This window comes from Podarcis erhardii (assembly GCF_964252035.2).
Source record: "Podarcis erhardii genome assembly, chromosome: 17".
In the NCBI taxonomy this organism is placed as follows: domain Eukaryota; kingdom Metazoa; phylum Chordata; class Lepidosauria; order Squamata; family Lacertidae; genus Podarcis; species Podarcis erhardii.
Genome location: NC_138515.1, coordinates 19,651,937 through 19,676,101, shown reverse-complemented (window position 1 = coordinate 19,676,101; position 24,165 = coordinate 19,651,937). Strand labels below are relative to the sequence as shown.

At 41.5% G+C, this 24,165-nt stretch overlaps 1 protein-coding gene across 16 annotated transcripts in view; it reads left to right on the top strand.

The window, feature by feature from the left end:
• The window catches only part of MPDZ (multiple PDZ domain crumbs cell polarity complex component), a 107,130-nt gene that overhangs the window by 20,116 nt on the left and 62,849 nt on the right, over nt 1-24,165 (top strand). For all 16 annotated transcript variants that reach the window (XM_081844712.1, XM_081844715.1, XM_081844716.1 and 13 more), the window contains 10 exons: nt 1,310-1,523; nt 3,539-3,667; nt 5,039-5,242; nt 8,465-8,585; nt 9,420-9,508; nt 10,394-10,589; nt 15,543-15,632; nt 18,924-19,010; nt 21,323-21,465; nt 21,966-22,112. In XM_081844712.1, coding sequence (XP_081700838.1) covers nt 1,310-1,523; nt 3,539-3,667; nt 5,039-5,242; nt 8,465-8,585; nt 9,420-9,508; nt 10,394-10,589; nt 15,543-15,632; nt 18,924-19,010; nt 21,323-21,465; nt 21,966-22,112 — 1,420 coding nt within the window. The remainder of the gene's footprint in view (nt 1-1,309; nt 1,524-3,538; nt 3,668-5,038; nt 5,243-8,464; nt 8,586-9,419; nt 9,509-10,393; nt 10,590-15,542; nt 15,633-18,923; nt 19,011-21,322; nt 21,466-21,965; nt 22,113-24,165) is intronic.

Here is a 24,165-nt window from a genome sequence, read left to right as displayed (position 1 = left end):
TGCCATTCATGTACAGTTTGAATTTCAGATCTTTCTGAAGTTGTTCCTTTTCCAAATTGTTTATCTATTTTTTAATCATTGTGTTCATTTATACTTGTTGCAATTTTCCTTTGTTATATGGCAAAGGATAAGGAGTGCCCAGAAAGTTCCCCACCCTTTTTAATATTCTTTTGGGAGCTGCCCAGACTGGCTGGGGAATGAATGAATGAATAAATAAATAAATATTCCTAAGTTCTTATGACCTCTATTTCCTCTTCTCACACTCTGTCCTATTGCAACCAGTATACTGTTTGCCTGATACATTGTTAACTCCTTCCCCTGCCTAGTTTTTCTTTTTTTAAATATAATGAATGTTGGTTTCTATAATTTATTTGATTCTTGATATTTCTTTGTTTCATTATTCTTCTATATTGATGTGTGTATTCTGCAGGTTTTTTTGTACTGCTGTGGGAGCTTTTGGTTTAAAGGGCAGCATATAAATTAATAAAAATAAAAATATTTTAAAATTCTATTGATTTCAGCAGAAGAGAATTAAACATGAGTTTCATTCTCCCGTTGGAAGCAATGACACTTGACAGGACCAGTATGTTTTGGGCACATAGGTTTTAAAGACTGTTTAATAAATTTATTGATCCTAAAAAGAAACGTGGATTAGGCTCACAGCTTACTTTTATTCAGTTTACTTTGACTCAAGTCTGAAGAAAGGCAGATTATGTGATTTCCTGAAAATACATTCTCCACCAGCAAATGAATGAATCCCTTTCGTGATTAAGTTAAGAGCAGAAAGATGTCCCTTCCAATGTAGTTTCCTTCTTCGGTTTTAAAGAAGGAAAACTAGTCTCTTCCCCACCTCCCTCTTACACACCTGTTCGCAGTGTTTGGTAAGTAAACTGTATGGATTGATGAATATTCAGTACTTGTACCGTGAATGAAGTAGAGCACATGCTCTGTTAAGCAGCAGGCTCAAAGTCAAGAATGAAGTTCCCAGGCTATAGCTGGAAGAGCTGGAAGCAACCCACTTGTAATATGCTTAGTCTCGGATGCGGGTGCAGGGAGAAGGAACTAGCTGTGGGGTGAAGCCAGGAGACAGTGGCAGTGGGATTAGCTTCAAAGAAAGCTGATCACCAGGGTGCCAAAATAGTTGCTCACAGCAAAACTGTAGGGAAAGATTTTTTCTAAAAAAAAAAGTTTGGGTGGGGAAACAGAAAAAAACAGGATTAAAAGAAACTATTTTGGAAAAACTGACAAACTAATATTTGGTGGCACTTAATTTTGATCATTTCTTTTACCCTTCGCTTGCCTACGATAGAGATGGAAGGCTGCAGGAAGCCGATCAAATCCTCGCTATTAACAGGCAACCCCTTGACCAGACCATCACGCACCAACAGGCTATCGGGATCCTACAGAAAGCAAAGGATTGTGTCCAGCTGGTTGTGGCCAGGGGCGCCTTGCCTCAGCTTATCAGCCCGGTGATTTCTCGGTCCCCATCAGCTGCTAGTACAATCTCAGCCCACTCCAATCCAGTGAGTACATTGTATGAGCATTGAAAGCAAGCATGCCTTCCTTTTTCTTAGCTTGTCGGTGGTTGCAGTTTAAATGCTGTTTTCCATAGTCTTGTAGACTGATCACCCCTTGCCTCAAGGTCAAGATAGTCATGCATAATCTTCTCCCTGATCATTAAGCAGGTGGTTGAGTCAAACTGCATCTCCAAGGGAAGTTTTCCCACGCTGTCAATTTGTCTCCTAGTGCTCAGGCAACAATGTTCCTTCAGTAGGAAGGTCAGAGGTGCAGAATTTGTGGCTCTTCACATGCTGCTCCCACCTGGCTTTGAGTGCCCTATAAGTTCCAGGTTATTTGGGGTAGGGTAGACTTGGTGAATCCACAGATGGAAAGAAGCCCATGCCTTCAGGCTCCAAGGATGATGACCAAGTGTCAGTCAAGGTATCAGACCCATTTGGATTGTGGGCAAGACTCCATAGCATTCTACCCTTCTGGGAAGCGTCTACATTGAATCACAGCAGCAGCAAAGAACTCACATCAGTACTGCCCTCTAGACCAATTCCACCCATCACCGACATAACACTCCCTAAAGTACAGCGAATCATGCAAGAAGCCATCAGTCACCTAATAGTGATAGAGGCTATTAAACCTATTTCTCCAGAAGAAAGGTGCTTAGGCTTTGACTTAATCTTTTTCATCTCCCTCTTCTCCCCTTGCATACTATTCTGGAGATTCTTCCAACCCTCCAGAACAGATAGCAGGAATCATTGTGGTGGCTTCTGCTGGTGCAGTAATTTAGTTGAATACTACCCCTAGTTGCAAAAATTCTTTCCTGAATTTCTTATAATTGACAAGTACATTGAGAAGATCTTGCAATCCAATATTGCCCACCAGTTGTCTCCTTTCTTCAGGTGCCTCATTGTCCCAGACATCCTTGGTTCTTGGCAATCCTGTAGTTAGCACAGTTGTCTTGCCATTTTCTCCCAGCCAGGATGGACCTTCTCTTTCAGGGCTCTGTCACACACCTAGATGCACCTAACAGAAACCTGACAGCACCATGGCTGCAGTCTGCCACTTGCAAGTTGAACCTTAGTCCCTCTTAGTTGCTAACAAGCCCCTTCTATATGCTGGTGTAGTGCATCATTGGAACATCCCTCTACATCAGCCAGTGCTATGGCCCACCTCTTCCAGCTCACCCATCTGGATGAGCCATGCAGAGGATGTTAGGGTAGCTGACATTTCCCCTCTTGGATGCCCTTTCCTGACAAACAAATGGGCAGTGCAGTGGCGTAGCGTGGGGGGTGCAGGGGGGGCCGGCCGCACCGGGCGCAACATCTGGGGTTAGGGCAAATCCACGGGTTAGGGGGCGCAAATCCACGGGTTAGGGGGCGCAAATCCACGGGTTAGGGGGCGCAAATTACTTGCCTTGCCCCGGGTGCTGACAACCCACGCTACGCCACTGGGGCAGTGAGGAATTGTGGCAGCTGTATGCAACCACTGGCCAACCTGTGCCTTCTCCCCCATGCTAATTTTCAGAGGCATACTGAATATATCTGAATACACATTGAGCTTCTACCACCTCTACCATGGAGCTTCATTGGATTATGAGGTAGAAAGACATCTCATCACCCATGGCATGCATAATTTTATATCTTTCTGTTATATTGACTGCTTCAGAGCAGTGGGTCTCAATTCCTTTTTCTATACCTACATAGAAAAGAACATGCATTCTCAGCTACAAGCTTTAATTTTGATTCCTGGTCCCATTTTGAGCTAATTCATTGAGACGGTAAACACTGTTGATTTGCCATTGAATACGCTCAGAATGAACAACGCTGCATAGTGATTACTGATAGGAAGATTTCTAGAGTGAGGATGCAGCCAATATTTAGCATGTTTGCATTTCTGTGCTCTCTTACACTAGAAACAAGACAAATGCTTGTCCTTTGTTGTTGTTGTTGTTGTTGTTGTTGTTGTTGTTGTTGTTGTTGTTGTTGTTGTTGTTGTTGAAATTAACTTTCAATATTGATATTTGCAGGTTCACTGGCAGCATGTGGAGACCATTGAGCTGGTGAATGATGGATCGGGTCTGGGATTTGGGATAGTGGGTGGAAAATCAACTGGAGTGATAGTGAAAACCATCCTTCCAGGAGGAATAGCTGATCAGGTACACAAACTATGTTCTTGTTTATAGCACAGAACAATATAGAATTACAGTTTATAATTATGTTATCTACCATTGTACCTTGGTTTTTTAACAGCTTAGTTCTCGGAACGTTTTGGCTCCCGAACACCACAAACCCGGAAGTGAGTGTTCTGGTTTGTGAACTATTTTTGGAAGCTTTGGTTTCTGAATGTTTTGGAAGTCAAACGGACTTCCAAAATGTATTCCGTTTGGCTTCTGAGGTATGGCTGTAATTGGTACCTGTCTTTTATTTTCTTGAAGTAAAATGAGGGGATTAACATTTTTGTGTGGGAAAACTGCTTCATTAATTAAGAACTGCCCCACCCCCAAAAACAGCAACAATATAAGCACATATCAAAAGGGAAGAAGGAAGTGGTTAGAGCTGTGCTCAGTGCCACCGCCCATCCAAGAACAGCACTGCTGAGATCCAGCAGGCACAGATTCTGTTGCAAAATTATGACTCCCCCAGCTGAAGTTGCCGCCAGAGATGGAGAGAGAAAAGGGATGGTCCACTCTAGCCTCAGCTTCTCTCTCTCTCCTTCCCGCTTCACCCCGCTGACTGGCAAGCTCTCTGGAGGTTTCCTCCTATTCTTCTTCCAGCTGGGCTGCCATCTACCAGAAACCATGAGAAGGGAGAGTGCTTCTACAGCTGCCTCCTCCATGGCCAAACATGAAGGTTTGTTTGCCAGAAGCATCTTAAAACCACGGGCTAAGAAGCTGGCTTGTTTAAACAAATCCTAGCTGATATTTGCCACAGTTTATGGTTTAGACAACATGCTAAACTGTGGTTTGTTGTTGTTGTTTGTGCTAAATCCCACTTCATTTCTTTTTACTAAAACCCTACCAAGCAGTGCTAGGTGCAAAAGATGCTCCCAATTTTCACTACTCTCTTCTCATTGCAATCCCACCCCCCCCCCAAAAGCTGCTCTTAAGAGTTGGAAGAACCCCTGGAACAGTATGGGATGTGGCACAGAGGGTTGCAAAAGGCTGTATATTGCAATAGTGTATTATGCTTACTTTTTGAAATATAAACACTAGACATCTTGGCATCACTTTTACATTTGTTCATTATTTTACTGCTGCAACAATAGATTATACATTAGAGTATAAACAAGTTTTTTGAATTCCCCTATATCATTATTGTTGCACTACTAGTACTGTTAATGCTGTATTGTTTTTAATACTCGTTTGGGAGCTGCCCAGAGTGGCTGGGGAAACTCAGCCAGATGGGTGGGGTATAAATAATAAATTACTATAATTATTATAGTAATTTCTTGTTGGGGTGCATGTGTGCTCTCTCTATCTCTCTCTATATATTTTGCCAGTAAAGTAATTGTTCTTTCCCTCATCTAGCATGGTAGCCTGTGCAGTGGAGATCACATATTGAAAATTGGTGATACAGAGCTGGCTGGAATGAGCAGTGAGCAGGTGGCTCAAGTCTTGAGGCAGTGTGGAAACAGAGTGAAGTTGGTTATAGCCAGAGGCCCACTCGAGGAGCCCACACCACCAGCAGTTCCTCCAGGAACACCAGTACAAACCTTTATGATGGATAACCAGGTAATGATTTGGCAAGGTCAATTTAAGAAGCTGCACCGGCAATAGAGACTTCAGTGGTGGTTCATTATTTAGAGTTCATGGCTCACTATTTTCTTAATCCAAAGGCATATAAATAGAGTGTACTTATCAACATACTTTAAAATAAATCAATCAATCCCTCACGGTAGTCAGTAGTGCATCTGTGCACTGGGAACTCTGAGGAGCCAGACATAAAAACATGCAAATAATTTCTAACCCACTAACCTCAATGTGCCACTTGAACGATGCTTCAACAACAGCTGAGCAATCAGTGTTTTGCAACACCTCCCACTTACTCTGTGGCAGCCCTTTCAGTCCAGCTGGATTATTAAAACAGTTTCTCCCAATATGCCTCTCTTCCTCCTGCCTCCCCCACCCACCTCATCACCCCCAGCAACCACCAGCCTTTTCCTTTCTGTGCCAGCCGGCACACAGCTGCAGCTCTTCACCTAGGTCAGCTGCTACAACTTCAGCTGCTGCTAGCCGTGTGCCAACTAGCCAGCTGCCACCTTCATTGCATGCTGTATACCCTTCACTTCTCTGTTTTGCTGTTCTGGCTCTCTTTCTTTGCTCTCTGAAAGGCTTCCTTAATTCCCCCACCCCGAAACCCTCTGCGTTCTCCCTGACTCACAAACGAGTCCTTCGCTTAACGTTCCAAAGGGATGCCAAGCAAGATTGCGGTTAGTAATGGGAGAAATGGGAGAGGCAATCTGAGGCATTGGGTGTGCGAAAACAAAGAAATACCATGCAGCAAAACAATGCACACATTTTTTCTGCATCTTAAGAAAGAAAAAAAATCTACAGTAACATGTAGAGTGTCTCAGCACCCTGTACAGATAATCTGACAGCTGTCGAACTTGATGCATCAGATGAGCTGATTTTATTCAGCAGAATGAGGTGCTACTCGGTGGAACTGTGACTGCCACAATTGTATACTGAAATAAATAAAGGAAATAAAGAAGGGATCAAACTCAAACCTTTCTGCCTGGAGGCATGGCTTGTTCCAGTGACCTCACAGTTTTTCATCGCACTTTCTCCCCCTGCAGTTTTCAGGAAGAATTCCTGAAAGATTATTTGAACCATTGCTTCTCATCATATTCGTAAGGTTGGGAAACAGTCTTTTAGTTTATAAAGAAGCCTTTCTTTCCCTTAATAGTTAGTTGAATTTATACTAATAGCTATTTTTAGGGACAAAGAGTAGGCAGCACGGTAGCTTTGCCTATCGTCTCTCCCTGAAATCATCACAAAAAAGCTGCTATTAATTGTTACATGCCCCAGTTCCTAAGTTGTTTTTACTTTGCCAAGTAGAATTTGCATTTGTTCAGTTTTACTCAGTGACCTTCCCCTCTCCCTGCCCCTAGAATCCTTTGTGTTCCCCTTACTCTAGCACACATAGTATGTTACCCGTAAGTCACCTGCAAGGTTTCTGTATAATACACTATTAAATCATGGTTCATCATTTAGGTATCATTATTAGTAAAGGAGGATATTTTTAGCAGATCCATTGTACCACACTGGGTGTAAACAAGTAGAGTTCTGCTTGTGCAACAGGACCTTCCTGTTCTCTATCTATAGCACCCCACCCCACCAAATCTGTTTTGAAGGTCTCTGGATATTATTGGGTTCAACCCATATGTTATAGGCGAACCTTAGCTCTGTTTCCTGTTGACTTTCATAGTATCAGGAATTATGGCTATTGTTATGCCTACTGGTGTGGTTGCTCGAGAGCGAACAGGCAAGATCCCCACTGGTCTTTTCAAAAGGCTTTATTATTGATGCAAAAACATTTACAGTGCAGAACTTCTCACTTCCATGTCTTGCTCAGTCACTAGCAGAATCTGAGAGTGGGCGGTCCTTAAACTTTCCCCAGCAGAGTAGTTTCTTGACCCCCATCCGACGCCTCCCCTCTCTGCGTGTAAACCTACTGTGCAGAGAGAGCGTGGGTAAAGGGGGACCTGCCTCCCCCCCGCTTTGCTCATGCACGGTGTCTTGGCTCTCTCTTGCATCTTCTGAGCCCTGCATCTCTTCCCCACTAGAGGCGGGGCTTCCCTCCTCCACGGAGGAAGTGCTGCTTCTCACGATCTTTGGAGGCTCCCTGTAACCCAGCTCCCCTTCCACCTCTCACCTCTGAGCTGATGGCAGTTCCCTGACAGCTATCATTATTGTTGTTGCTGGCATATTTTGCACTCAGGTGTCTAAAAGTGAATTGCACAATGGAAATACAAATGGCAGCGATGTTAAAATCAGATATGAAACCAGCAGTAAGCAAAAACTCAAACACTTCTACTCACCACTTTCACTTAAAGCTACTCTGTTGAATATTTGTTTGTCTACTGTATTTTCAGTAAAACAATTTGGTCATATTCTAACTTGTATTCTAATCTCTACCAGCACAAGGAGTTCCTCTTCTTCTTAAATCTGCTCCAGAGGGATATGGGAACCCCTTCAATAGATTTTAGGGGGCACATGGGGGGTGAAAGAGAGGGTTAGCAGTCCTGCTGCATTCTTGTTAATTTTTTGGACTGACGGGACCCAAGCTTAGCACAACATTGAATACAACCCTTTTGTCTTTAAGTGTTAGCTCCTGAATTGAAAGTTTCAGGACCAAGTTGTTGTTTTATTTGCCTAAATCACATATCCTCTTGTTATTTCAATTTTAATATTTGTGTGTGTATCTTTTATTTTGAAACATTTCAGTAATAATAATATTTACCCTGACCTTTAGTTTACTTCTCTTGCATGATAGTAATATCTGTGGAACTAAATCTTGAAGGACCTCAAAACTGCAAAACACTTCATGGAGCTCCAAACAGCAAAACATTTTGTTTATTTTTGTTATCTTACTTATTTGCAAACATTTCTTCACGGACAACATTTTAACAAATGTAAGGGAGGTGAACAGCATAAAATCAACAATAAAATAACATCAATAAAACAAGTGCAGAATACATCATAAATCTGTAAATCAGAATAGTACATCAGTATAGCTGGATTGAACTGTATAAATAGGTACTTTGAAGACAAGTAAAACTAGCATTTTCAGCAGTTATTTTGGAGGGTTGCCATCTGTACAACTATCATTCCAGTTCCATGCTATCTATTTGCAATTTTTGCACCTGAATTGGTTTGGAAAATACGTACCAAAATTTTTGTCCCTTATGGGACATTCTTTCATTATTATTTTTTTGTTTTCTTTTTTCTAAGAGAGATGAAGAGACACAAGTTGAAAATGATGCTAATGGAAATATGTTTGATGTGGAACTCACAAAAAACATCCAAGGATTAGGAATAACTATTGCTGGTTACATTGGAGACAAAACCTCAGGTAATATTAAGACCAGATCTGTGGAGGGCTATAGCTTGGTGGCAGACGCCATGATTTGAACACAAGAGGTCTTAGAGTTCAATCCCTGGTATCTCCAGGTATGGGTGGAAAGGACTTCTCACTGAAACCCTGGAGAGCTACTGACAATCATTATGGTCAGGGCTCAGGCTATTTTAACCAATTTTTAGGCTCCTTAACGGTGGGCCAAGCGGGACTGCAAAAGCACCATCTTCAGGTACCACTAAAATACCAGTAGCTGAAGGGGAAGGTAGCCAGACCATTACAAGCATCCAAGGTGACCAGGGACCTCCCCACTGCTGGATAGGGTTAGACACACTAAAGAGCAGCTTGCTTAACCACTCTCTAAAGCACCTCCCACTCTCCTTTAAATAGCTCACCTGGGCTACCAGCTGCTCCCTTGCTTGCTTGCCTGACGGTCTGTTGTTGCTCTGCAGTTGCATGACTGCCTGTTGGTGGCCATGTGAACTGCAGCATGATGACAGCCTTACAATTATATGTATATAGGAGGCTGTGCATGTTCAAAGAAGCAGCCATTTAACTGGGGCTGCCTCCTTGTATGCATCTACGCATTAAAATGTAAGTTTTTATCCTGTAATGCATTGTACAACCCATAGGGGAAAACGTCTTCAATGAGACTTTGGACTTACATCATAGTACTAGGTTTAAGGGCTTGGGTGTTTTTTGGTATGATAGAGAACAGTGAAATGTCTCTGTGCTGTGTCTTGGATTTTGGACTCGGGTCATAGGTGCTGATGCAGCAAAAGCTGAAAAGTAGTTTTAATTGCATGAGGTTTTTTCCCTCTTCAACCACAGAACCTTCTGGTATTTTTGTAAAGAGTATCACAAAAGGCAGTGCAGTTGAACACGATGGTAGAATCCACGTTGGAGACCAAATTATAGCAGTAAGTAATCATAGAGGAGTGATTTTACTGGATACTTGCTTTTATTACCCTTACTTTTATGATCCCCGTCCCACCCCATGGTACAGTTGACCAAAAACGATTGATTTATTTAGAACCTTACATACCTTTTGTCTAACAGAAAATACACCTTATGCTAAACATTGAATAGCCCGCCATAGGATTGGGCCATCTCCTTGGTGTGGAGACATGTGTCCAGCAGAAGGCTGATTAGATTCAGTGTTTGAAGCTGCTATGAATAGACTCATAAAAGAAACTGGAATGGATAATTCACACGGGCCTGTTTGTAATAGCTCCATCATCAAATGCAGGTGTCTGTTCCAAAGACAGGTTTTTGCATGCCTGCTTTCATTGATCTGCACTTGGAAACATGGTTATTAATGCAATCACATTATCTGTACCCATACAGAGAGAAAACACAATTGCTCTGTTCTTCCAGTTTTTCTTGTATCAATCATTTGGTCATCCCAGCTGTCACTGATGACACGAATAAATCAAAGTGCTGTAGTTGGTTATCATGTGAACACTTATAACACCAGACTGTTACTCAGCAGTAGTAACCAAGAAGGAAAGTGACTATTTGGTTATGATATTACAAAGCTACATAAACCCATTCCTTTTCTTTCACAGTGGCTTTGTATAAATCTAAACACTGAAAGCTGAATGAATCTGAATGTGGTTTTCTGGGATGCTCATATTCGGAGACAACAAAGCAGTAATAGATAAAAGTGGCTGGAGACCAAAATAAGATATGACATTTTGCAAGTGGCTAAGATGAGATTTGGCTCATTTTGAATTACACACTTCTTGCACGTTTATCTTCTTTATAGTGGCCTGCTGGAAATTAAAACACATTTAATCATTCAGGTGGATGGAACAAATCTTCAGGGTTTTACCAACCAGCAAGCAGTGGAGGTTCTGCGGCATACTGGCCAAACAGTTGGACTCACGTTGGTCAGAAGAGGCCTTAAGCAAGGAAATCACATTCAACCCCATGAGGACTTCAGTGGTGCTGTTGAAAAGGATTTAATTTTCCAAACGATGGATGTTGGCACAGGCAAAGGTAATTAAGAATGGCTTTGCTTCAAATGAGTTGGATTTTATTTCTCTTTCTACAGCTTATAAAACTGGGGAAAATGGGTTAAATTTGCCCTTAGAGTCTGCATTTCATTTTTTTTTTTTTTTAAATCATATAGGGCTTTCTCATGTAAGGGATTTGTGTTCTCATCCATAGCTTTTATAAAGCTTTCCTCCTGGAATTTCAGAGCTAAATAAAGTGTCAGCAGGAAGCTCCCTGTTTAAGAGAGTCAGCAAAGATATGGATAGAACAATGGGATATTGGAGATTATTCTTAGTGTTGAAGGAGAATATAGTGGTGTTTTTGTTATGTTAGATGGATGGATAGCACCACTGTCTGTGATCTTGGAAAGTTGCCATCAGTCAAAATAGACCAAATGGATTGATTGGCCGACAATATAGGGAACTTGATAAGTTAAAACACTTTCTCCACTACTTCACAAGTAAAACAACTGTACTGTATATGTGACAAACAGCTGAGCTGGTGGTGCAGTGCCTTAGAATTCCACCAGAGGGCTGCAGCCTCTCTCTGATTGGCTACTAAGACAGCCAACCAGAGAGGGGTGGAGCCAGCACTTTGGGAGGGCAGATAAAAGGAGCTATTTCAGAGAGAGTGCTGGGATAGGGAGATGGTTTAAGAGAGAGCAGGAGGAAGAGAGAAAGGAGAGACTTGAGAGTTGCTTCTGGTCTGTGTTAGGGCTGGGCGATATCTGGTTTTTGACATCATGATATCTCACCAGTTAAACATTGTGATCTCCCAATATATCATGAGGTCTGAAAGAAGGATGGAGCTATGTAGAGGCACTGATTGGCTTCATGGTTTTTCCCACATTGTGGTTTTTGCATAAAACACACACATACACCATGATCTCCAATATATTGCCAGGTCAAAAATTATGAAACCTATATCACGATATGAACTTCAAACCGGTTTTGGACAATGTATTGATATATCACCCAGCCCTAGTCAGCGTGTCAGATCCATTCTGAGGAGAAAATTTACAGCTATAGAAAGGAGTCTCTCAGTTTAGATAGAAAGTGGCTTGGGAGAGTATTCAGACAAGAGTTAACTGGAGGGCTGAGTTTGAAGAAGTAGAAGTAGAAGCTGTGAGGGTGATATACTTTGGTCTTGTTTCAGTCAGAAGGGGAGAGATATTCAATAAATATTTAAGAAGGACGTGGTGATCCCCTGGGTCTGTTATAATGCTAGAAGTATCTCAGGAGTATGATTGATAGAAGGTTGGGAATCTGACAGAAGGTACCACCTTGCTTAAGAACCAAAGTATTAAGCTGTAACACCTATGGTACAACTAAGTTAAGGAACTGAAGTGAAATAGCTGGAAATAAGCCAAGCATTTACTAATTAGTCTAGAAACCTGTAACATCTAACTGAAAACAAGCAACTGAAGTTTAAAAGAAGCTGTGTGTTTGCTACCTTGTTAGAAGCCTGTAACATCCACTGGTTTTAGTATACTGGTAATTATTAAATAGTTGACTGTTTCCTGAAATAACTTTATTGCTTCACAAATAATTTGTTTTACCAACTTTGTTGCTGTTTGTTCAACTTCTGCCTGAGTCTCCAAGTTTTACCTCCCACAAAAAACATAAGTAAACCCGTTGTGGTTATATAGGGTCTATGAAGCTCAATATGCTTCATCCTAGAAGGCTTAAAAATGCTGCAATGTGACATTGACAAGGTGTTGCATGGAAATATGTTGTTGGATTCTAATCAGACTCTCTGAGGCATTAAGACATCAGCCTTTCCATGTCTTAAAAATCCTCTGGAGAAGCCTGTCTCCAAGTACCTTCCTTAGTAGAGGAACACTGCTTCTGCGAAGGAGAAGACCATTTTTGTGGTGGTGCCCAGACTCTGGATATCTTCCTATTTTAGAGTGTAGATTTTTGGAATTGTGTTAATTATTGTGTTTGTAGATTTTCAGGTTTTTATTTTGTTATAATCATTGGTTTTGAATTGTATTTCCCTGGTTTGTGTTTACCCACACTTCTGTAAACTGCCCTGCAATCTTTTGGTGAAGGGTGCTTAAGAAATATCTGAAAACAAATAAGTAACTTTAATTTTGATAATATCGCCGTAAAGTAAGAATTTCTTGTAGCATTCGTGTGGTGACTTTTTCCTTCTGGCTTTAACTCCATGAGATAACTTCTAAGAGCTAAAAAGCCCTGTACTGAGTTTCTGATAATTTCTGCAGTATGTTACATATCACCAGGTTCAGACAAAGCGTGTTCTCCTTCATGGAGAGCACGTGTTGCAGTGGGGGCTGACAGGACACTCCAAAGTTGTGGGGTGGGCTAATTGATCGTTGGCCACTGTTGTGATTGTGCTTCCCTTGTTGTTGGGAAGAAGTTAATGTTGCCATTTGTTGATTGACAGCCAGAAATGCTAAAACTCCCTGCACGAGGCGTAGAGCTTCCTCTTTTCGCCCCGTGCATCGGATTGCTCGTCCCCCCTCCCTATATTTAGGGTTGTTCGCTTTGACCTTGCTATGCCTGTCATGGGATCGTCTGCTCTTGGGGCAGGGTCCCGGTAGGAATTTTGTCCATCTGGCTGATTGGCTGGGGCCATTTGGTTTTTGCCTACTGTGTAGCAAATCGTCACAACTTGTAAGGTTGCGTTTAGGCATTGGTTTATGGTTTAGTTGGTTGAGGGGCATGGATTGGCTGTGCCTGCCCCTCTAATGCTGCTGCTGCAAGGGATTTCGTTAAAGGAATACAGGGGCTCACTATTGCTTTTGTCCACCCTGTCAAGGGGCTCAGGCCACGCAAGAGCCCCTGGTTGCATTTGGGGAGGGCTGAGGGCAGGATCCCTGCTCCGTCGCTACCCCCAAGTGTATTCCCCTTTTCTGACTATCGCAGGCGTGCGGAATGTCAGTCTGCCCCCACGGGGGGGGGGGGGGGGCAGATAGTCGCAACCAATGCCTAAGCAACCACTCACATTTTTGTATTGTAATAAAGCTGTGGCCAAAATTATGCCAAAAAACTTAAACAAAAATTTCTGTGTGATGTGTGAGTTATTGGGGTGGCCCTGGGGACCTCGACACGCAAATTAAGAAGACATATTCACCATAAAGCTGGGGTGAGAGAGATAAACTTACGGATCATTTTTTTTCCCATTAAGAATAAACCATTATTGATGGATAATGCAACTGCAAGATTTATAATTTTCAGTGAAACTAATAAAAATATTAAGAATGCAATCTTATACATGTCTTACAGATGTTTACTTAGAAGCAAGGCCTGTTTAGTTCAGAGATATTTACTTCCTAGTTAGTGGGCACGGAATTGCTGCCCAGTGCACATACAGTGGTGCCTCGCAAGATGAAATTAATTCGTTCCACAAGTTTTTTCTTCTTGCGAGTTTTTCGTCTTGCGAAGCACGGTTTCCCATAGGAATGCATTGAAAATCAATTAATGCGTTCCTAGGGAGACCGCCTTCAGACCAGGTCCAGGGACAGTCTGTCCCCAGACCTCTTCTGAAGGCTGGCGGGGGGGGGTGGAGAAGGACTTTTCTCCCCACCGCCAGCCTTCAGAACAGCCTTCTGAAGGCTGGCGGTGGGAAGAAAAGCCCTTCTCCCGCCGCCAGCCTTCAGAAGAGTTACTGCAGGGCTGCCTAGGCTGCGGATAGCAGCCTGCTGCCCGGTGCGAGGGACGCTCTGAAGCAGAGCGCCCCTCGCGCGGGGCAGACATCTGCAGCTTGGGGAGCCCTGCAGGACTTCCCCGCAGGGCTCTCCAAGCTGCGGATAGAGGCAGCAGGCTGCTATCCGCAGCTTGGAGAGCCCTGCGGGGAACTCTTCTGAAGGCTGGCGGGGGAGAAGGGCTTTTCTTCCCACCGCCAGCCTTCAGAACAGCCTTCTGAATGTTGGCGGTGGGGAGGAAAAACCCTCCTCCCACCGCAAGCCCCGGGAACAGAGGAGAGGCGCTGCGCACCTTCTCCTCTGTTCCCGGACCTCCCACCGCAAGCCTTCAGGACAGGTCTGGGAACAGAGGAGAAGGCGCCCTGCGCTTCCCCGCTGTCCCCGGAGATTTCCCTATGGGCTTTCGTCTTGCAAAGCAAGCCCATAGGGAAATTCGTCTTGCGAAGCCGCTAAAAAATCGGAAAACCCTTTCGTCTTGCGGGTTTTTCGTTTAGCGAGGCATTCGTCTTGCGGGGCACCACTGTATTAATGTGAGAAATTGGCCGTCAGAGGACTTATTTGAGTTATGCTTACTAGCAGCCTTTTAAATATTCTGATTGGGACTTGAATCTCTGTCTTTCAAAGCATGGTCAAGGCAATTGCAGGAAGGATTCTTCCCATTGTAGAATAAATAATGCACAGGCAAAACTGTTCCCACCTGTAACCTCCACTTACTCCCCTCTCTTTGGATGACATAGATTGAATATACAACAAGAAGAGTATTTGCCAACTTTATGTATCCGCAGTATTTAACAGCAGTCTAGTGGTTAAAGAAACAGTGGAAGAACAGATTTATTGTTTCCAGTGATTTGGCAAACGTTTATAGGTAGAGTGATTATTAGAAACCTCGGAGTTCTATGTTCTTTCCCCTTTATCTGAAACAAAGGAATAAGAAAAAAAAAGGCCAGTAGTATGAATTATTTTGATAGCATACATTTTTTTCTTCATGGCAGAAAGATTTAATGTTTAGATTATTATGGGGAGTTGTTCTTCATGTATAAAACTCTACAGTGATAATGCAGTACGTTAATATATTTTTTTTTAAAAAAATAAAAAGCTACTTTCATTATTATACACCTCTACAAACACAATTTCTTGTTTGAAAAACACACCCTATATTTGGTCCAGGAGGGAGCTCTTACATGAAGCTGGATAACAAAAAATGAAAGCAGGAGAACGTATTAATTGCACATCACAGAACAACGGGGTGCACAGAAGCTGCTCAGAATATTATTCTTCTTTTCCAGAAAGCTGTGAAGCAGAGCAGGAGCCTCCAACATTGTCATGCAGTACCAGTGTGATTCACACTGGAGAAGACGTTGGTCCAGAACAATCAGGTCCGAATTGAGATTTATAATAAAATCCCCCCCCCCGCACTGGAAACACACTGGCATGCATATCTCAGCTTTTGCCTTAATTTGTGTGTGTGTGTGTGTGTGTGTGTGTGTGTGTGTGTGTTTGCATCCTCTGCCTTAAAAATCTGTGAAAACTTCACTGGAAAGAACAACAGACAAAATCTGGAGCTGTTTCTAGAATTTACCTTTATAACATGTTGTTGTTTTTTTAACTGAAATAAGCACCATACATAATATCCTTCAGAGGTTATGTTTCCATAGAACTTTTATTCACAGAAGCAAGTTTCCAAAACATTAATATGGGTCGGTGCTTTATCCTAACTTCTTCAATGTAATCTCCGCTTTTTCTATTTTGCTCTTTGGGAACTTTCTAACTTCCTATCTGTGATGGCCTAATCTCTGTGTTTAACATTGCTTTCTACAATAATAGCAAAAGCTGTTTTTATCTGCATTTTTTTCATTTCTGTATTTTCTAATAGTATTTGAGTTGAGTGGCTTCAGACACAGCCTTTCATGTTCTCTCTAAATATTTGTCTTCTAACACATGTTCTTTCTTGTCAGTGCTACATGACTAACGGTCTCTTAGAAAGTTTCACTAAAACATTCGTTCTGAGTCTCACAATTGGTTATATATATATATAAATGCTTTTTAAAAGCACCCTTGTTTTATACTAGCAACAGCTTTCTACACTTTCAACTCATAAGTCATTTTGAATGATGTAGCTTTTAAAACATGCAATCTGGAGAGTACACACAGACACAGACACACACACACACAATCTGGTGGCAAAATGCCCACTGATTTTTAATAGAGCCATTTTGTATCCCATGAAGTATTCACACATCTGTGGGTGGTCATGGTAGAGCATGTCTTTGCTTTAACATAGGTATGCACTATTTCTGATGTGGAAACTTGAATGCATAGCAGCCCACCAAAGGCCCTGCAGATCTCTTGGTTTTACTATCTGCTTTGGATTGCAGAAATGGGTGCGGGTGTTGCCATACATTTGGTTTCCTGCTATACACTATATACCTGGTAAACCATATTTTGGCGTGATAGGTTATAAGTTGTGCTGGTTTGATTTCCATTATTAAATGATCACATTTGTGGAGATCATTTCATATTCATGTCATAGTTAAATATTGCAATGTTCGCACTTTTTCGTGGCACTGGCTGTGTACTGCGCATTCTCCTATATTTCTTTAGCCTTGATGTAAACTCTTTCGAGTCATTCAGGTTTACTTTCCTGACACATTTCTTTTAGCATTTCCTCACTTCCCTTATCATCTTTCCGAAGAAACCTTCATGTTGTATATAGTATTATGAATTCGTGAGCAGGATTTGAACTATGAGCAACAGAAGGAATGAGAGATTATCAAATTATTGTTATGGTATAAGAGACAGAAGATAGGATGTGGCAAGGAGGAGAAATAAAAATCCCCTATGGGAAATGGGATGGGAAGTAAAAAAAATAAAATAAAAATCTATTTCTTATTGGAACGTTTATGTGAAATTCCTGGAAATCTAATAAAATATATCTTAAAAAAGAGCGAAAGAAACTTTCATGTTGTAGTACTACACTACAGCAGCATATTTCTTATTTTTTTCCATGGGCTAAATCTATTAGAAGTGCACATATGTTTATGAACTTGCATTCTTCCACTGCCCTCTAGGGACCATAATTCAATAGTAGCCTCTGAAACTTTTGAGTGCTAAAATCTCAAATCATTCGTGCATATCGAGAGAATGTTGGCTGTCTCTCTGCGTTTTATATTAGGACATTTCTGTTGTAAGCAGAAGGTTATTTATTTGCCTATAATCACTCAACGACAAGCCAATTTTAAGTATATTAATATCACCAAAGAAGTTTGTGAAATTGTATAACTATAACTTGTGTGCCAGATATTGAATCTGGAACTGGTGTTGCTTTGGCTCTTGTAAAACTGGTCACTTAACAGTATCTAGCAACATACCTGCTGTTATAGCATAAATGCTAAGTGGTAGTTGCATTTTAAAAAGAAAAACCAAGACCTTTTATTATGTTGTTTTGATAAAGAGTTTTTGGGGAAAAACAAAACCTCACTCTATCAATGTTTTGTGCTGTATTTTTTAAAGATACCACTTCTTATTTTGAACTGATAGAGAACATTACGGCCAGTGCTTTTTTTCTGTGGGGATGCAGGGGTATGCATATCCCTAAACATTTTGTGAATCTAAGTTTGTAAAGTAAGTAAGTAATTTTTTTATTTATACCCCACCCTCCCCGGCCAAGACCAGGCTCAGGGCAGCTAACATCATATATCAAATACATTAAAACACAATCAAACAGTTAATTAAAATACAGCTTAAAAATAGAATCAGGATAAAATTAAATGATTGCCCACAAATTACAACCATAGGGACCGGGAACCTCAAGTATTTATCATTTGGCCTCATTGAGGGGCAGTATTTCAATATGAGTAGGAAAAAGAGACTAAACATTTTTTTAAGAAAGGAAAAAAGCACTGATTACAGCCAGAAAAATCTCTTTATCTTATGGTTCTTAAAGTACAGGAATTTAATACGATGGCGAATGGGGGAAAATGGAGTATTTTAGACAACAGTTCTGCCAGATGAATACAGAAGCTGCACGCAATTTCTGCGTTCACAGAGAGGAGAAAGTGCACTAGAGGGTAGCCAGAGAGAAACCTAATTATTCAGAAAGCTCGACGAGTACAATTAGCATTCTTTGGAAGAGAGGAGATGAAAGAAAATCCTTGCAGTAATACAACTCTCATCTGAATAGCCAGGATAAGTGCTTAAAAAACTGATCCTCAAGGTGATGCAATTCCAAACTGAATAGCTAGGGTAAGTGCTAAAAAGGTACTTAGTTTAGTGTCCAATCTATAAACAAAGTGATACAAAAGTGCTCCCACAATAAACTGTTCGCCTTGTGACTTGCTAAGAGTTGCTACAGATGCAGTAAAGCGACAGCAACAGCAACAAAAGTTTCAGAGAGCTTTCGTACAACCTACTTTGATTTGAGAAAAAATTACATTGTGGGAGTTACATTGAAGTTTCCATTTCAAATTTTCATTTATTTTTCTACATTAACAGGTTGTGTGCATTAATGGCATTTTCTCTCTCTCTCCCCCCCCCTTTAAATAAACTGGCAAATAGATATGCACAACACGTTTTGTCACAGTTCATTTACTGTATATAAAAAATAAGGCTAAGAATAACACACGGGATTTTTCTTCTTCTATAGTTAACTGCCAAACTGCATCTTTTAGGTTTTCAACTAACTTCCACCGATGAAGAAATATCATTGCAGAACAAATGGCAGTCATTTTTGGGAGCAGATTATGAGGTGGTGGTAGGTAAACTTTTGTTTGCTGTTTATAGTGTGTGTGTGTGTGTGTGTGGAATGGGTGGAAGAGCTGTCCTTGCAAAATTCCAAAGGAAGTAAACATTATGTATTTGTCTTTCAGAATATTAAATCTCAAAAATAAGCATAAAATGCCATGTTATGTACGCTTTAGATGAGAAAATAAAATGTGTTCTGGGCAAACAACAGTTCATAAAGTGCTGTAGTCCTTAGGAAAACTTGGTACTTGACTGATTCATAAGTTCACGGTATGTTATATTATGCTGTAGGTACACCAAGCTATGCCAAGTACATAAATGGTGGTTGTTTGCCACAACTATACCATGCAAACATGAAGTGAGTACCTGAAGTGTGCCTTGAAAAATTTATATATAGTGAAATGAATTAGTGTCTGCTTTCATTCATTTTGAGGTGGCCACTAAGCTACAGTGAAGTGAAGCAACCCTTATTTTCAGATCACTTTCAGATGCTATGCCCTTACAGTGGTACCTTGGTTTACGAATTTAATCCGTTCCGGAAGTCTGTTCTTAAACCAAAGCGTGCTTTCCCATAGCAGCGGGGGACTCAATTTACAAATGGAACACACTCAACAGGAAGCAGAACATGTTCTTACTCCAAGGCAAAGTTCACAAACCAAAACACCCACTTCCGGGTTTGCAGCGTTCTTAATCCAAGTTGTTCATCAACTAAGTTGTTCTTAAACTAAGCTACCACTGCATTCCCATTGTTTTTTTTTTGCAAGGATGGTATGTGTACATGAAGTAGCTCTTACCTGCTCTGGAAGTAAGGGGAAAGGTAGGAGATGAAACCCAGTTATTTTTAGTTTACTAATTATTGTTATTTACATTATAGAATTAATTGACATGATTACAAGTTATATATAAGTGAACTAAGAAACTCGGTAAAACATGAGTGATTTGCCATTTCATTTTGAAATTCAGGACAACACTTTTTTTGCGATCTGTTGCACTGCTTTTTGCAGTGCGTCCAATCCTCATATGATTACAACTGACAACAGAGCATCATCCCAACTTTCTGGGCAGCATTTGCTTATTGATGTTATTACACACTGGGCAGTGCTATAGCAAAAGTACTGTACCCATATTGCTGCTTTTTGGGGATTCAAACATAGTGGCTTGTTAGTCAATCCACCCCCTTACGTCATATGGTGCTCATCATAACACAGCCTTCGAAGTAAAACCTTGCTCTATAAGCTTCTTTGCATGTAGTTATTATTTCAAATGAAGGGCTTTTCAAAGGACCACCTTTTCTCATGCGGTTCTGCTCACCCACTGGATCACTCTGGCATCACGGATATGGTTCAAAAGGATGCAGAACAAAGCCATTTATGTTGTAGCACTCCCCTCACACAAAATCCAGTTGTCTGATGGTTAAAATGGTGTTGTTTCCTGTTTTTGGACTGGTCTAATTTCTGCCCCCTCCCACGATTCTCTTACATTGGTTGATGATTCTCCGTTTTTAATTATGTGTTTGTCTCATGCTTAACTAGTCAGTTAAGCTATTTATTTTGCTGTACATTCACGGCTGGTTGATGAGCAAGGGACGGTGTAGTACATTTCCTGTGCTCTGTATTGTCCAAAGGAGCGATACAGTTGCCTGAGCACACATGGCACTCTGGGGTGGCGGCGGTATTTTAAATATAATTCAGGGTCACAGTCAGAGCTACAGTTCTCAATCACTGACTAGCACAGCTGTTCCTCCACCTGGGATTTAGGAAGCCAGGGGGGATTATATTGCCAGGTGTGCATCTGGTCCATGCTTGACTGCTCCCAGAGGGTGACAGCAGCATGTACCAAATCTGGAATCCAGGGCTTTTTACGTTGCGCGGAAACACTTCCGTTTTAGAGCACTGTATTTTGCTACCCATTGTCCCTGTGGCACCCATGGAAGCTGACTTCTTGTGTAACGGGAGGTGCAATTCCTTTGATTGTGGCATTTGTTTCATTTATTTGTGGCTTTCTCCGGCCGCCTTTCATCTCAGGGGCAGCTGTAGCTCACCAGCATCTGTTCCCCTTTGCAAAGGAGAATGGGACGTTACGGCTGGCTGCCCCCTTTCAGCTTACATTGCGATTCCATCTTGTCTTGATGTGAGAAATCAATGGGCATGGATGATGTCTGAAAGAAGTGAGCTTGTAGCTTAGAAAGTAGAGCATCTGTGGCAGAATGTTAGGGTTGCTGCTTTTAAATCTACTGTCCCTTTTGTCCGTGGGTCCGAGTGCAATTTTGAGAACAACTAATCCTCCAGTGTTCTGAAGAGCCATTGTGTTCCTTCTTTCTAGGTAGCTCACGTGAACAAGTTTAGTGAAAGCAGTGGCCTGGGGATCAGCTTAGAAGCTACAGTGGGACATCATTTCATCCGATCTGTTTTGCCAGAAGGGCCAGTTGGACGATGCGGCAAGCTGTTTAGTGGAGATGAATTACTAGAAGTATGAAATAATTTCTGATTTACTTCTGATCCTTCCTTAAAGGCGATTCTGCTGAGGATTTCCAGTATTCATAGATACTAACATACTTTACCATATGAAATTCCTGCATGAAAATTGTATGGATAAATCCTGCATTGGCTAATTGTATGCATCAATTTGTAATGGTGCACAATACACTGTAATTTTTTTTTGCAGTGTAAACCCACCTCATATGAGTGGAAGTTGTGCAGATCTGCACTCTTGAGCAAGCCCTGCCTCATTCAGTGGCATTTTGAGGATGAAAAGTTCCCAAAGGATTGTTGATAATAGTAAAAACGGATGTGGCTTTCAGAAACCCTTTCCAGCTGACATTTGAATTTGTGTTACCTGCTTTCTGCATTGTGCCTGCAATTCTTGCAGGGCATTGTGTTTTGTGTCATTCTGGTGCACTGTGCATCTTACAAATTTCATTTTAAATATATATATATATTTCTGTATAATATTTTGTCTTCTGTCGGCAGGTAAATGGAATATCTTTGCTTGGAGAAAATCACAAGGATGTAGTAAATATTTTAAAAGACCTGCCCATCAAAGTAACAATGGTGTGTTGCCGTGCAGCTCCACCTAATAGTCAGTTGTTAATGGATGAATCTCAGATGATGGAACAGGTAAATCAAAGCAAAGGCATAGGTCTTGTATATGTAGGATGCTGTGAAGAAAGTGGGTGATCACTTAACTCTAAGCAAGGCTGTTTCAGCCTCTCTTACCCCTGTGGCAAATGGAGACAACCAGAAAATCTTTACAGGCACTCTTTCTCTCTCTCCCTCCTCCCATTATACCTTGCTCAAGGTTCCACTCTGTGCTCATTCTGAAACAGAGAGCTTTATTTCAGGCATTGCCAATGTTTCTGGGCCTCTGGGCACACTTGGGATATTGAGGAAGTGCCACTAGAGCCAGTCACAAAATGGTTGCTGTGGGGTATGTGGCATAAAACAAAATGGCTGCCGTATTGAAAAAGAGCAGAAAAAGGGACAGGAAACAAAATGATGTGAGCATTCCCTCCCTGCCCCAATCCCCCCCCCCAAAAAAAAATCAGTGGGGGGAAAAGGTAAATCAGTCACTACCACATTCACTCACGGAGAAAAGCCCTTTGTTCTTCTCTATTCTGAATGGTGGATGTCCAGATCTGGCATCCAAAGATATGTCAGCATGTTTAAGGGGCCTATTGAATTAGTGTAAACAAATCAAATAGGAAGAGCAAAGAGTGCATTGTGCATTGCAGATTTTTGAGAGGACACTTGCAGAAAACTTTGTGGGTGCCATAGAAGGTATTCGTGGGTGCACACAGGCACCAGTTTGGCAACTCTCACTTAACTATATAGCAGGACCTTAGCAGTCTTTCTTCTTGGCTGAGTGAATGTGGGATCTTTTTTGTAAGGACATACAGCAATAGGCCTTGCGTGCAAGTTAGTTGCAGGCTTGTCACTTCCTTGCAAGCACATACATTCACTTGAATGAACAACAGAACAGTTTTATCCCACTACAGTGGTACCTCAGGTTACATACGCTTCAGGTTACATACGCTTCAGGTTACAGACTCCGCTAACCCAGAAATAGTGCTTCAGGTTAAGAACTTTGCTTCAGGATGAGAACAGAAATCATGCTCCAGCGGCACAGGGCAGCAGGAGCACCCATTAGCTAAAGTGGTCTTCAGGTTAAGAACAGTTTCAGGTTAAGAACAGACCTCCGGAACGAATTAAGTACTTAACCCGAGGTACCACTGTACAGAGATGCTCAATTTGTGTGAGCTGTCTGTTTTACTGATAAAGCACCACAGTTTGAGACTTGAAAATTTTCACTTCTCCGACTTCAACAAAATATTCATTTCTTATCAGATAACACCAATGGCAGCTAATAAGATGAGGCAGGACAATCCAGAGGGAGGGGAAGCCCACATCTGTACCAATGGGTGGCTGTTGGAAGCAGCTGAGTCAGGAGCAAGGCACACAACACCGTGCAAAGCATTTGGGGCACTCCCTCCCCTGGCTGCCTTCAACAGATGCCCTTTTGGTTTGCCTTTCAGTGGTGGGGAGTCCCACTCGCCATTTACTTCTTAACACTTTCCATTCTGCCTTTCATCACTATTCAGAGGAGAGATAGTTGGTGTATGAAGGCAGACCTGATGTAGAAGGAAAATTCAATCAGAAAAGTTTGGATGAATGAAATATATAATATATACAATATATATTGTATATGGATCCAATCCAGTGACTGGAATGTTAGATAATATTTCCACCTACAAAGCCTGGTTTAAATCCCTACTTTAGATTCTCAAAGTGGCTTTGGCCATATTAGTGTGGTTACCTCAGAGGAAAAGTAAAAAATGTCTCCTCCCACAAAGCCATAAAATCGTTTTAGTTCTTTATCCTGGGGGGGGGGGGCGCAAGATGTTGGCATTCAAGAAATTCAAGTCCAAAGTCCTTTAGACACACAGAACTAGTTGCATAGTTGTTTTTCACAATGAAGCAATTACCTCATAGGGTTTTTGCGAAGGGGGCAGGCTAGAGGTAGCTTGTCAAGCAGAAGTGCTGTGTAATCAACTAATTATTAAGAATATAGGAAGGTTGGTTAGAGCTGCAGAGCAGTGTGGACACAAATATATAGTTAGAAGCAAAATTAAAATGCAGGGGCTATTCCCTATGTGGCCTTAGAGTGGCTTCA